General features: G+C 40.1%; 1 protein-coding gene across 3 annotated transcripts in view; it reads right to left on the bottom strand.

The window, feature by feature from the left end:
* BTBD7 (BTB domain containing 7) overlaps positions 1-15,138 on the bottom strand; it is a 60,433-nt gene that overhangs the window by 11,969 nt on the left and 33,326 nt on the right. For 2 of the 3 annotated variants that reach the window (XM_069783580.1, XM_069783581.1), the window contains exons 4-9: positions 6,476-6,684; positions 4,996-5,071; positions 2,577-2,737; positions 2,116-2,259; positions 1,768-1,881; positions 15-204 (exon numbers count right to left, since the gene is read on the bottom strand). In XM_069783580.1, coding sequence (XP_069639681.1) covers positions 15-204; positions 1,768-1,881; positions 2,116-2,259; positions 2,577-2,737; positions 4,996-5,071; positions 6,476-6,684 — 894 coding nt within the window. The remainder of the gene's footprint in view (positions 1-14; positions 205-1,767; positions 1,882-2,115; positions 2,260-2,576; positions 2,738-4,995; positions 5,072-6,475; positions 6,685-15,138) is intronic. The other variant, XM_069783582.1, reaches the window with a different exon arrangement.

Genomic DNA, 15,138 nt, shown 5'->3' with positions numbered 1-15,138 from the left:
TCTAGCAGCCTTACCTGGGATCTCATTGGCTATAACTGAAGGAGGACTGGACTGGTTAGTGCTAACTTGCTGGTGGGTAATCATATGACAGCACTGCGGCACCGCGTTGTTTACCATGTAAAGGGTGTCGGGCACATTGGACATTCGGACCATCCGCAAACGAACAAGATCGGTTTGTTCCACCATCATCTCATCCAGTACTGACTGCAACGACAGCCATTAGAGCCCTCATGAAGGCGCTGCAAACACATACCCACCCGGACCTGCTGCAAACGCAGTCCCAAGGCCACAAGTCTAGTAATGTCTAAACTGTAACTTTTCCAGGTCCCAAACAGTATTTGGCTTTTTCACAGCATTTTCTATTCCATTTTCCAGTCATGATCAGAGTTGAGTTTCAGAGCTAAGAGCAGGCAGGTGAATAAAGTTTGGGAAGGTTGCTTTGTTTATTTGGTACCTGTCAGATTAGAAGTAACCTTCTCAAGGCCAGACCCTCAGGACTTTGTCTCAGACAATTACTGCCTATAGGCCTCAACTCTCTGTGCCACTGAGTAGAAGGAGCTAGTGTGAAAATTAAATGTTTTCCCCTCAGATGTCTTAAAGAACAGAAAGGGATTTATGCATACCCTTTTAAGATTCTCATTTAATATTATATGGATTTATTTCAAAAAAATGGGAGGCTAACAGGGGACCCAAAAAAACAATTAAAAAAATCAGGAATCACAAAAACTCCGCAATTTTTGCATTTCACAATAATTAAACTATGAATAGGAGTATAGTTACCAGATAAGAAGTATGAGAGTCCTACCTCTAATGTTAAACAGCTAATGATGCATTTAAAAATACTAACAACATAATATGAAACCAACAGAAACAAGTAGGATTCCTGATGGGGGGTGGGGTGGGTGGTGGTGGTGGAATGTAGAATACACTTTTTACTTTAAGATTACTACTAAAGCACTCCCATGCTGTATACCTGAAAACTAAAAGAGTCAAAGCGTTTATCACATGTTCTTTAAGACATTTTTGTTAGTTTTAACAATCCAAGATACAAAGATAAAATTTTAACTGGCTACTCTTCCTTTGCTGCTTTAGTGCCACCTGGTGCTTTCTAACCTTTGTGCCCAAAATGCAAAGTACTTTTTTTTCTCCCCTCCCTTGAAGAAGTTGTCAGCAACAACTCACACCCTTAGAAAATATTTTAGTTCTTAGGCACAGGGCAAAGGCTCTGAATTCACCAGAGTAGTGGTCAGAGTTTGCAGGCAATGTGGATGTGCGCAGCTTTACCTAATCCTCTTGTTCTGCAGTCACCTGCACTGCTGAGACTCACAAGCTCTTGACTTAAGTCAGAGCTGCCTCAAGTGGTGGCATTAGTTAGTGACCTACAAGGCTCCCATTCTGTCAAACAGAATATGGCATATTTCTGTCCCACACAGAGCCATCTCCACTCTGTCACCAAACATCACCATCAGAGATGCAACAAGATCTTCACTTTGACAGTCCTCATGCAAGATATTAAATAGGGAAGCTACTGCCTGAGCAGGACACAAAAGGACTTCAGTCAAATTGGACACAAGATATTTATTCCATTTTGCGGAGGATCAAAAGAATTTTGGATATGTTCTGATTCAAACAAGATGATGAAACATCAGAGTCCTCTGCCGAGTGGAATAGTAGTTCTCCACCCAGCTCTGGTGGGAGCTGGGGAGCCTGAAAGACCTGGCACCAAGGTTGCTGACTAGCTGCAAACTGGGACTCTCAGGCTCTCACCTTGCCATCCGCCTGCCAGGAGGGCTGCCGAGGAGCTGGGCCGGCAAACTGGCTGGAAACCAGGGAGGTTTCCCTCAGAACGCTGCTTTGTTTCCGGTGGAATTTCATCAAGATCTGTCTCGCAAACATTTCAATTTCGACAAAAAAAAATTTTGTTGAAATTTTTCTGACCAGTTCTAGAGACTTGAGCCTGATGATCAATCTTGTAAGTCTTGTTAAATTGAAAATGTTAGTATTTTAGGCCAGTACATGCAAAGAGAGACAAAACACACCAAAATCTTTCCCTGTTTACAGAACCCCCTGATGAATCCAATTTAACAACAGCCAAGTGTTGTTAACGATTATTACCTTAGCCTCCTCCACGTACGGCGAGAACAGTCTTGGCCGTACATATATTCCAGCATTTTTTTGCCGCAGCCAGGCATTTGACTTTCCACCTTCTGATGTTGGTAGCATGTCTGAAGGAGGAGTGCTAATCAGGCCTCTCTTCATCTTTAAGAATCAAGAAAGAGTTTTATGGGTTTTTTTTAACATAAATATGGGAAAAAACTTGCAAGAAATGCATTTTCTTACACTGAATCCTTACACACCTCGTTTTTCTTTACCTTTCTGATAGATTTAAAGAACAGAAAATTTAACCAGAAAAAGGGTTATACACGTATTACTCTGAGCTATAACATTTTAGGAGTTAATCCTTAAAAACCACAAAGCCCCCATCCAAACCCAGCCAAACAAAAAACCCCTGAACTTTGTAGAATCTGAAGTACAAAGAACCCAGAAATAGAATTTGTATGAGACTACTGACTTACTGCATCACTCAGTACTTCACTATTCATGGGTAAGATGTGCTCAATGCGGACAAAAGGTAAAAGTGGAGACAGGATCTCTCTCAGCTCCTCAATATCAAGATCTCTCCTCTTCACACCTCTTTTGTTCACACTGTGAGCAGTACCACTGAGTAAATTAGGCTCTGTGAGAAGGAACAAGAAATACCAAGTTTACATTGAAAAGTTTAAATAGGAAAGTGGGAGTTACAGGGCCAATAGGAAGTTATAGAAAAGGAAAGAAAATTCTAATTTTAAATCAACAGTGCTTATCAGCATTGTTCCACAAAACTATTTCATGCCTTAAAATCTGATATGAAGCATCCATAGAGACAGGTTCAGTTTATATGAGCATGGGTCATTTGCACAGCTGCCAGTTTCAAAGTGTAAGCCAGAGAGAAAATACAAAAATAGTGTTTGGGGTAAATGTTTATAAAGCTCTACCAAGAGCTATGCTATGAAAACATTTGTACCTCCCTGCTAGCAGTTCCCCCAAGGACTGTCTCCTGCAGCTCCTCTCCTTTCCCCCAGCAGTTTTCAGAGACTTATTTTGTACAAATGAAGGCCTTAAGAGTCCACTGGGATAAATTAAGGTGAATTACACAAGGCACCTAGAATAGTAACAACTGTGTCAAGCCCATTCAAATTGCTCTCCTGGTCAAAGGATATCCATCTGTGACAAGAGTGGGTATCTTCCTAGAGATTGCAACATGGCAACATATGACACACTCAGGTCATTCTCCCTCCCCAGTTAACTACCTTCACCTATATTTTAGGTGCCCAACCTGAATTTGACTAGCTTCACTCTTTGAGGAAACCTGTCAAACACACCCATCCTCCCTGCAGTACAGGCAGCTCAAGTTTTGACCACAGCCCATTACAATTTCTAATGCTTTCTGGTATTTGACTGACACCGCCACGTACTCAGAGCTGCAAAATCAGGAATGTCACTGAGGAATTTAGACCAAATTACTAGACTAAATTTGGCCCTAATCTGACAGAACTTGGCATATCTCTTATTTCTGCTTTTGCTTATCGCATTATCTGATGATTCCAGGAAAGAGAAATGAGCTGTTTAAAGAACACCACAGACCAGGAAGCTGAGAAATTACTCCAAATTAACAGCTTCTCCCCCAGTCCAGGTCTGTTACTGTTGAACTGGCTGCATTATGTTCCAATGTACCTCAAGACAAACACTTAGAAAATCTTGTTTTGAAAATACAAGGTTAATACTTATTCAGGTCTCTGAAAGCACTATTTTAACTGACTTTTTGTTGCATTTCATACAATATGTCCATGACGAAGTGGTTGTATTGCAAGCAGTAACAGTGGATTTCAAGAACATGGCCAGCCCTCCAAAGACAGTAGCCACACTAGCACTGCTCTGTTCACACAGGTGGGTTCTTCCCCTTCTGTTCCTCTTGTACTATCTGACTGACAGGTTGTGGTGGGGATGAACTACAAGCTACTTGCATTTGTTATTTGGGAAGTATATATTTAACATACTTCCCACATCCAGCACATGTGAGATTGCCCTCAAAGTTACCACTGTGGCAATAATATGCATCTGAGCTAATAAAAATGCATTTACATCTACTTTAGGAAAAACACTGATGCCACTTGATGGCTCGTTTCTCACTACCACAGATTTCTGTGGGAGAAATGTACTCAAACTGAAGTGAAAGGTTGACACAGTACACTAAGAATAAGACTACTGCAAGAAGCCTGCATAAGTACAGAAAAAGTAAAAGATACTGCAGCGTTTTTTTTATTTGATGAATTAGTTACAAGAAAAATAATTCTGAGATAACAAGAAATCAACCAGACTTAAAAAATCAGACAATCGTAGAGGTTAAAGGACCTCTAGAAGTTTGGTCTGGCCACAACCACCACCCTTCTCTCTCCCCATAGCTCCCCAGGCAGGGTAAAGCAGGTTGCCCATGACTACATCCAGTTGAGTTTTGAACACCTCCAAGGATGGAAACTCCATAACTCCTCTGGGCAACCTGTTCCAGGTCTGAGATCTTCACAGTTTCTTGTGTTTAAACAGAATTTCCTGTATTTCAGTTAATGCCTCATTGCCTCTTACCCTGTCCTGGGTGCCAAGAGAAGAGTCTGGCTCTATTTTCTTTGCTTCCTGCCATTAGATATAAATATCTAATTTTTAAAAATCTAGACTTGGCCAAGATCCCCCCCCTAAGCCTTTTCTTCTTGAGGCTAAACAATCCCAGCTCCTCAGAATGCTTGCGTTCTCATTTTTTAGAGAACAAAAGCTTTAAAAAAACAAAAATGCATTTGTTTAGTTTTGACCATGCAACAAACAAAGAATAAATTTCCTTAGGTTACAGAACTTCCATACACTTTGGTTTATTTGGTTTAGTACTGTGTGGTTTAAAGGTTTTACCTCGATCTGCTATTCTCTTCATCAACTGGTGTTCTCCCCATTTAATCAGATATTTAAGAATATCTTGTTCACTTGCCTGGTAGAAAGAGAAAGTCAGCAATCTGTATATGCTTAGTTTAATGTCACACCAAAAAAAAAAATCACCATGTACCCAGATCTTTTACAGCTACCAAGAAACATAACTGTACCAAGAGTGAAGTATTTGTACTTTATGATCTGCCATACCACTTCCTCCAAAAATGTTAAGGTAGTACTACTGGTATTTCACCATCATGATTTCTAGATTCCTGTCACTTACTGAATCCCTAGGAAGAGGGGAAAAAAATTTTCTACAGAGAGAAAAATTTGTCTAGCACGAAAACTTACAGATACTAAATTTGAATGATTAAAGTTAATGAAAAGGGGCAGTTCTAACACTGGGTGTTTGGATCTCTTACCTAACATTACAAATTCAGCATCTGCACAGCCTGGAGAGCTATGAAAATAATCAAACCGACTAAATTATAATCTACGTGAAGAGAAAGATTTTCAGTAATGCTATAAACAAATCAACTTTGCTTTGTTCATACCTATATACATGTGCTAATCACTCAACATTTTTAGAGGAAAAAATCATGTACTGAAACACTTGAATTCATCTACATAATTCCTTAACAACTAGGGTAGGAAATATAGTCATAGTACACACTGTCATGGAAGATCAACAGTACTGTTACTGTAATTCCTGAAATGTTTGAAGTAAACAAAACTTTTTTTAAAAGAACATTTTAAATAATCTCTAACACTTTATACTTTAAAAAAAAAAAGGTGAGATTGGGACAGATATAATTAAAAAAAAAAAAAATCCAGTCATCTTTAAGCTATAAAAGGCTGGTCATCATTATAAATATATCTGCCCTGAAGAGAAATGGCAACAAAAATCCAAAAGCTTTCTATTAGTCAGGACGGTTTTCTCTCCCTAAAACACAATCATTGAAGAAATGTCACCAAAAAAAAAAAAAAAAAAGAAATTCTGCAGTACTTGTCAGAAAAGTTATTTTTATGTCTTGCCCCCAAAATAAATTAAGCCTTCTGAATGATGACTAGTTCATTAGCTCCCACTGCCCCCAACTAGGAGGTACATTGTTACAGAAAAACTACTACCATCACATGATTTTGTAAAACACTGAAACATGCAAAGCAAATGTTAGGTTCAGAAATGCTTCATTTGAAATAATACGCAGCTGTTTCTAAACTATTATTAGGCTTCTAAGCAACAGCATATACCACCAGTTTGGGTTGTGTTACAAGCCAAGTACAAAATAGTTTGCTTAATCACTACTTCAATTTCATTTTTAACATATTATAAAAGGAATGCTTAGTGTGCATACAAACCCACTCTTGCCTAAAATTTAAAATGAGCTACTCCCAAGCACTTCTAGTAATGGTGTAACATACCCTGCTTCAAGCAGGACCAGCTGTATTCTGCATTGCAGGTTACCTGTAAATAGTCAGACTGAATAGCTGTGAGCAGGTGGTCCTTGCTGAGTTCGTAGAAGACATCTGAAGTCATGACCTGGGTAAACTCCTCACAGAGGAAATGTAGCGCTTGACGATGTACCCACTTGGAACCATATGGCTGAGAGCTCCACTTCAGAATGGCAATTAAGGTGTCTAGTGAGATGCTCTCAGCAATAATATCTTCACAGCCTAGGAAACAAAAGCAAAAGTCAATGATGTTGTTACAGAGGCACTTTGATCCTGAAGGAATAATACATATAGCTAAATCTGTAATATAAAGGGTTCTATGACTCCCAGTGAGAGTAAAAACAGAAGTGCCCTACAGACCAACATTGCAAACAGGGTTAAGTTCTCACTAAAAGTACAATAATTTTAATTGTGGTTTAGGATTCCAGCTATACAGTCATTTACCTTTTAAAGGCACATGAAACATCATGTCTGCTGGCATGCCTGGATGAACAACTGGAAAGCTAGTTCAGCCCTGCTAGACCCTCCTTTGGCTAATACACATTATCTGACTGTTTAAGACATTTTAAAGTTGCAGATTTGAATTTGAGTCACTGTTGTTTGCAGATTAATAGAAGGCTATAAACCGTAACAGAGGTGGGATTTCTGTGTGTATCACTTTGCACATGGACCCTCCTGAGAAAGACCATGCAGACGAGCAGAAACAAGAGCTGTGACATTATTGGTACTCAGCTACTCAGCACAGGATGAGGGCAGCAAAGCATCATTTTCCAACTCACAGAGAATGCAGAAAGCAGCGCTTGGTTGCTCTGGACCACCAGCCTCCATATCTAAGCAAGGCACAGAGGGTGCCAGGACAGGGAGCACCTCCTCTGATAGCGAAGCAGAAAATGAAGCATCCAAGAGGCAGGTATTCTGACTCGTAGTTAGTCTGCTACAGTTTCTTCATACCCACTACTGCATTAGTATTTACTCTTTTGCAGAGTATGTGTCTTCTGAAGAACAGACAGGGGACATTTAAGTCTCCTGAAGGGAGATGGAACAGATTTGGAAGAAATGAGGGAAGACGTACTGTGGGAGGGCTGAAAACATGGGTACTTGGGGTTACTGAGTTAAGGCAATGTTGATAACGAAGTCTCCAATAGCACCTTGCTGATTTCATTTGTACATCTGGTTTACATATACACAAAATACTATTTCTATTTGTACTATAAAGATAGCAATTTAAAGAAAAAAAATTCCTATTCTAGAATTATACATTCCAATCTCAGCTCACTACAGCCACAAAATTACAGCTGTGCTTATGCCCATGAGATGTCCACAGACTGTTCAGAGCAGCATGCTTACACTGCAATTATTTTATTTTTTATACATCATCATTTTTCTCTCAGTTTCAAGGATATTTAAAAACTAAACTTTGAAAGTTGTTTAGAGAACTTTATCTCATTACTGAGCTCTTGGACTAAGCTGAGTAAGAAAGTGTTTAGCACAGTAATCTTAATGTTTGTCAAGACAAAGATGAAAGAGGCTCTCCTGATACTACATATTTTGAAACTTTTTGCATACATGTAAGACACACTAGCATCAATTAATAGAATTAAAAGAAAATCTTACTTTTCTACGTAGGCCAGCACACAGAACATAAACATTGACTCCATTTCTGCTGCAACTAATAATGTAAAGGATAAGTTACTAAGGAATAAGTAATAACAAGTGAACATGCTACTTCAAGTAGAAGGGTATCTGTCAAAGGAACCACTACTTAGGAGCAAAGTCACTGAAAAGGGAAACTTAAACAGTAAGGTAAAGAATGTGGTAATAATAAGCAACAGTTTAAACATGAGGCAGGTTATAAGTTTACCTGTTCAATTAAACACATGTATTTCTACTTAATACTATAAAAAAAGCCAGCAGGTTAATTGTAAGAACAATATTTTCCCATTAAAATTTTCTAAATTTAAATATAAAAAAAGTACAGTGAATGTAATAAATACAGTCAATGCTCAATGAGAATGTTTGCAGCAAATTCCAGGAATATGTCTGAATGTGTATGTAGTTTTGGAAACAATTTTTATCTATTTTCTAGAGGAATTTGTCCCCCCAACAGTAATTTTACACCAGTTCATACTTAAAACTGTCCTCAACAAGCACTTGGACGATTTGTTTTTCACATGCCTGATTCACCTGAGAAAAGGAAGACCATGCATCAATACAGCCACTGACAAGAAGGGCTAGCAAAAGCATCCACATTTCTGAATGATGCATTAAAGGTAGCATTTTCATCCCAAGTCAGACTCTCTCCATTTGCTTTTGACCAAGGAATAAGTGTTGAGTCATGTTTCAATGCACCTGCTTTGTCCTTTACCATTACTGAAGTAATACAGCACTTCTCAGAGCTACCCATTACATTAGGTTACATATTGTTATTACTACTACAAGTAAGAACAGATGCCTTACTATAGATATTGACCTCTAACCTACATGGTAAGGACTAGCCTAAAGCGAGCAGTGAACATGCAGCAGAGATTGGTTGGAGGCACTTGGAACACCAGCCTGATCATCACTGGCACCAGATGAGAGCAGAGGATGAGAACTGCTCTGAAATACACTCCTTGGGTTTTGGTACAGCTTAGAGAAACTGCCCCCTCTAGATGGGGGAATTCCCCAGAAGCCTGAAGGACATACCTCACTCTGAAGTCTTAAAAAATTCTGGTGAAGAATCTGAAAAACAGCATTTAAAAAAACACAAACAAACCTGCCTTAAAAAAAAAAAAGCTCAGAATACTTCAGCACATCAGAAATAGGAATAATGAAGTCTGAAGCTTTCCACTTCAGGATCCATTTTTACTTACAATTTTCCTTACATTTTTACTTACATAGTTAATGGCTGACATTGTTATTTTACTTTGTCATGCGAGTCCCTCATCTTCCTTTTTGGGGCTCAAAAAAGGAAAATGCTAAGTTAGCAGTAAACCTGGCATGGTGAATGAAAGCTAACCATGACTAGTTGCAGTATGCTTAAAAGAGGGGTTTGCTTCCCTGAAGAAACAGAGTTGCTTGAAACAATTCTTTAGGGTCATCTGTTGTGCACTAAGTCTTGTCCTGCAACTTTTTACATGCAATTATTCTGTTTGCATGCAAGCTGACTTCCGCAGATGATTACATCCCCCTGAAGTCTAAAGATTACATGTTAAGGACTGCTCCATTTCAAAGGCAGTATGTAAACCCACTCACTGAGATCAGTCACGAGAAAACTCAAGAGCAAAGAGACTTATCTCAAAGCAAATGCCATTCAAAGTGTTTCATCTGATGTTTATTTTTGAAACAAAGATACCTGCCCCCTGCAAAGACAGAAAACTACATTTCCATAAGAAATGCAGTTCCAAAGATCTAAGCAACACTGATTTATAGAAACAGAGCATCAGTTCAGTCTCAACTCTTCTGTCAAGTCCAATTATTGCACAACTACCAATAATATGACATCATCAGGTGAAAAGCTCATTTTGGATGCCTAGCAAATGAAACAGTCCTTTTCCCAAGTAATTTTAGCAATGTGTCAGAACTGTGGGATTATTAAAAGTATTTCTTCTGAAGTAAGCATGAGGTAATAATTAAAGTGTTTTCTGAACATCTAAATAAGTTGGGGCAACCCAATTCTAGTTATGGAAGGAATCCAATTTCTTTTCTTCTTCAGCAGAAGGGTTTTTTGCTTTAAGAATCAGCCACTTGGCAAAAAAAGCAGTCATCTAATAGCCACAATATTGTTCTTCACAGTGGAATAGAGCATTTTTCTTCTATGAGTACTATTTTATAACATTCAGGCAGCAACAGCGTTTCCAAGATCCATTTGCAGTGTCCCAAACTGCTCTACCACAAGCTTCTGTGACCATTATTATCTTTTCAGAGATTCAACGTGGAGTCTAAAGAAATGAAAGATGACTATCACATTTTGGACAAATGAGGTTAGTCCACGCACTGCTTTTGCTGGATACCAACAGGTCCTGCCTACAAACAAGTCCTTTCTTCTTCCCCATTTCTCTCTCAAATGCAATTCCAGTCCTTCCAAACAGAAACAGCTTGAGCTCATGTTTAGTGTGCTAGCTAGTAGCTTGGGATCTTATCAAGACAGTTGACAGACCTACTAAAGACAAATTAAGTGCCTTCAACACTTAGCAAAAGTGAAAGTAAGCAAAGTTTTTACTATAAAATTGTTAGCTTGATTTAGCTCATTCTGTGGTGGAGACCTTTCCCCTAAACTTATACAAACCAGTGGAGCCAAGAAAAAAAAGTAGCAAGAATTATCTTGACACTGAACTGGAACCTAAAAGCTATTCAATGTTTTATTAAGTTTGTCACATTAGGAGAGACCATGCTAGCAATCAGGTACCATACTTTTTGAATTTACTGGCATGTACAGAACAGTTCAGAGGCATGACCTGTTGCTGCAGTCCAGACTAGCTCATTTGGAAGTTCCAAAGACACTCATCTCGCCCATCCATGAGCATCCTCAGTGCTCTTCCTGTCAGAAGCTTGGTTAAAGAAAAGGAAAAAAAGAAGACAACATTTGTTGAGCCTCTTTCCCACATCTTACAGACCCAAAGCTGCAAACATGTCCTTGTATTGGGTCTGTGTGGCAAGGTTTTGGTAGCATGGGGGCTACAGGGGTGGCTTCTGTGAGAAGCTGCTAGAAGCTTCCCCTGTGTCTGACAGAGCCAATGCCAGCCGGCTCCAAGACAGACCCACCGCCGGCCAAGGCCGAGCCCATCAGCGACAGTGGCAGCACCTCTGTGACAACATATTTAAGAAGGAAAAAAAAAAAAGTTGCAGGGCACACAGAAACGGCAGCCGGAAAGAGGAGTGAGAACATGTAAGAGAAACAACCCTGCAGACCACCAGGTCAGTGAAGGAGGAGGAGGAGGAGGTACTCCAGGTGTCAGAGCAGAGATTCCCCTGCAGCCCGTGGTGGTGAAGACCATGGTGAGGCAGGCTGTCCCCCTGCAGCCCACGCAGGACTGCGGTGGAGCAGATATCCACCTGCAGCCTGGGGAGGACACCACACTGGAGCAAGTGGATGTGCCCTGAAGGAGGCTGTGACCGTGTGGGAAGCTGGAGCAGGCTCCTGGCAGGACCTGTGGTCCCGTGGAGAGAGGAGCCCACGCTGGAGCAGGTTTGCTGGCAGGACTTGAGACCTGGCAGGGGACCCATGCTGGAGCAGTGTGTGCCTGAAGGATGGGACCCACGCAGGAGCAGTCTGTGAAGAACTGCAGCCCACGGAAAGGACTCATGTTGGAGAAGTTCGTGAAGGACGGTCTCCCATGGGATTGACCCCACGCTGGAGCAGGGGAAGAGTGTGAGGAGTCCTGTCCCTGAGGAGGAAGGAGCGGCAGAGACAACATGTGATGAACTGATTGTAACTCCCATTCCCTGTCCCCCTTCACCACTGGGGGGGGTCAGTAGAGAATTTGGGTGTGAAGCTGTGCCTGGGAAGACGGGATGGGTGGGGGTAAGGTGTTTTAAGATTTACTTTTACTTCTCATTATCCTGTTTTGATTTGATTGGTAACAAATTAAATTGATTTTGTTTTTTTCCCCAAGTCTCTTTTGCCCATGACCATAGCTGGTGTGTGATCCCTCCCTGTCCTTTTCTCAACCCTGGAGCCTTTCCCTGTATTTCCTCCACCCCATCCCACCGGGCAGGGGAAAAGTCAGTGAGCAGCCATATGCTGCTTTGCTGCTGGCTGGGCCTAAACCACAACGTATTTCAATGATTTACCAGCCGTTTTACCTCAACAGGCACTGCTGACTCTTTTTTTTTTTGCCTATTTCTACCCAATCCTTTTTTTATTTCTCATTACCCTACTCTGGTTTGACTGGCAATAAATTAAGTTAATTCTCCCTAAGTCGAGTCTGTTTTCCCCATGATGGTAATTGGTTGAGTGATCACTCCCTGTCCTCATCTCGACACATGAGCCTTTTGTTATATTTTCTCTCCCCTGTCCACTTGAGGAAGGAGGCTTTGGTGGGCACCTGGTGTCCAGCCAGCGTGAACCCACCACAGTCCTGTACTTGCTAAGGGTTCTTTAGAAGGCAGCCCACACCCACAGGCTATGGGAGCTGTCATGGAAGCTAAACCCCTTGTATAGTGGTATTAAACCAGACTGTCATCTTCTTACACCCCACATCTCCTGCTCTTCTGTTACACTGGTGCTTGGGTGGTCACTCAATGAACTAGTCAACTAATTTCTGTCAGTCCTGCTTCCAGCAACACTAGATCGCCAATAGCACAAATCCTACTGCCAGCATAGAGAACAGAAACAAGGAGACTAATGGAGGAGGCAGGGGACTTTTGACAAGCTAACAATCTGCGTCAGATTCAAGTGATGTCATACAACTTGAGACATAGCAATAGGAATTTAGGTCCTCCACAGCAGTAGGCAAAAAACATCAGTTACAAAACCTGTAAGAGCAAGTCAGAAGACTTACGTAGTACAAACAGGAAACTACACCTTTTTAACTGGTTATCATATAAGCAGCAACTGCAACAACCCCTACGTTCCTGTAACTGTATTGTGAACAAGGGATCTTGTTCAACATCATCTTCTGGATGCAGGCTTACCTTCCCAGTTTATTAACATTTATTGAGTCCTGGCAGCGCCATATTGTCTGTCTTAAAGGAATGCTACATGTTCCTAGCTTCTTGAAGTTTTAGTGCCTTTATTTTTCCGTCTCCTCCCCAAATCATTTTTTTAAAAAAAAAAATCTTTAAAAGGAGATTAAGTTAACTATTAACTGATGCCAAGCCTGTAACTTGCAGGTGCATTATCTTCCCCATTTTAGAACTCTGAAGCACACAAGTTTTGGTTATGTAAAGGTGCAAAACTACGTGAATGTTTTGCAGAGAAGAAAACAAGACCTAAGTTGCACTGGAGATAAAGAAGGGCTCATGGGCATTAGCGGTCAAACACTGTTGAAATCTATTGCTAAGTTCAGTAGTTCTTTTGAGCTACTTTTAATCCCTCTGATGATTTTTCTAAGCACAAAAATTTATAACAGTCATGTACTCCCATCCTTGAAAGGCTGAATTCAGAGTACATCTATTATGGCACTGTTAAAGTCTATGGTAGTATTTTTTGCTTTATCCAAATACAAAGCTGATGATTTTATAGCACTTCAGATTAACTGTTCCAAGTAAAAATAAAATATTATCTGAAGGTTAGGTCAGGCAGCATTTTGTGTTATGCTAAATATCCTTCCATAGTGAAAACTCTAAGTTACATGGAATCCAGTACAGCATATTATCCAGCCATCTGAAATATTAAATTAGGGAGCAGATGAAAACAATGCAACTTGTGTTATTTAAAAATATTCATTTATGATATGGCAGTTAGAAAGCTGTTACACATTCTAAGATATTAACAGCTGTATTTTTTAAGTTGTAAGTTTAGCCAGAAATGTCAGGTAATTAGTACACGTTTAAAGCATCCAATATTTGTGGCAAAAGCTCTTTAATGTTTTCTCTCCTAAACAATGAAAATGAGTTTACTCTTCTGCTCCTGCCACATGTAAAATGCATGAATTTAGGAAGCCTGAAATCTGCATTTACATCTTCGGCTTCTTGCAGCCACCAGCTGGTAACGGCCCTTGACTGGGCTTCATCATTCCTTAAGAAGCACATTCAGCAACAGCTACAGGCATAGCTGATCCAGCTTAAACAGAAAACAGTCGTGGGTCAAACAAAAAGCTACCAAGTCAACCATAACAAACCAGAGGGAAGAAGTTAACATGGGAACAATGAAGGGCTGAGGGAGGAAGAGCTGATGTTTAGAGGGACCACTGCTAGCCATCACTGTCCAGTATTTAAGCCATATACTTCCTAGAACACAGGTGGCTGAAAGAAAAACCTGAAAACAATGACCAGATCTGTTTCTCTGCAAACTATAACATTGTGAACAACTTCGATGTGCCCAATTGCACAACTCAGTCAAATTCTTCATCCTTGCATATAGCCCTGGAATGCAACTGCTCTAAGGAAGATCCCTTCTGCTTTCTCCAGTCTTCGTCCTCATAATTTAAAACCTAAGCAATAATTTCAGGCTTGAGTACAAGTGAATCATTGTAAGGAGATAATAGGTCAGATTTATGTTAATATTTACTTAATCATACCCAATTTATTTTGAAGTTATAAGTGCCAGACTAGTTCCTTTGAGCATTCCTACTGCACGGATATATAAATGACACATTTGCCCTAATCTTCCCACAATACATTTGTGTGTATTTAATACTGGCACTGTGGGCTTCCTGGCATTTCAGTATTTCAGTCCTGCTGAGATCAAGGGTACTTTTGATGTCAGGTGATATCTGCCTCTAGATCAAAGGCTGTGCTACTGAATACGGCTTTAAAATAAAGTTTCTTAGTTCTTATTCTTGTCAAGGGTAAAGTCAACACCTAAAAATAAAAAGAAAGCAAAAAATCTGGAATTAAGTTATATTTTTTGTCAATTTTACTTTAGAAAACTTTTTGAAATCAGCAGGCAGAAAAGACTCTCAGGCAAAACTATTTCATAGGGTCCCAGTATCCAAAAACCTGTAACAGAAAAACACACTGTACCACCACCTCAGTGAGACTATTCATGACAGTAAGCAACAGGGCCAATATGTGGAAGAGCATTCATATATT

Source organism: Haliaeetus albicilla, chromosome 5, assembly GCF_947461875.1.
Source record: "Haliaeetus albicilla chromosome 5, bHalAlb1.1, whole genome shotgun sequence".
NCBI classification, from domain to species: domain Eukaryota; kingdom Metazoa; phylum Chordata; class Aves; order Accipitriformes; family Accipitridae; genus Haliaeetus; species Haliaeetus albicilla.
Note: the sequence above shows the minus strand (reverse complement) of the source record. Positions and strands in the feature narration are given on the sequence as shown.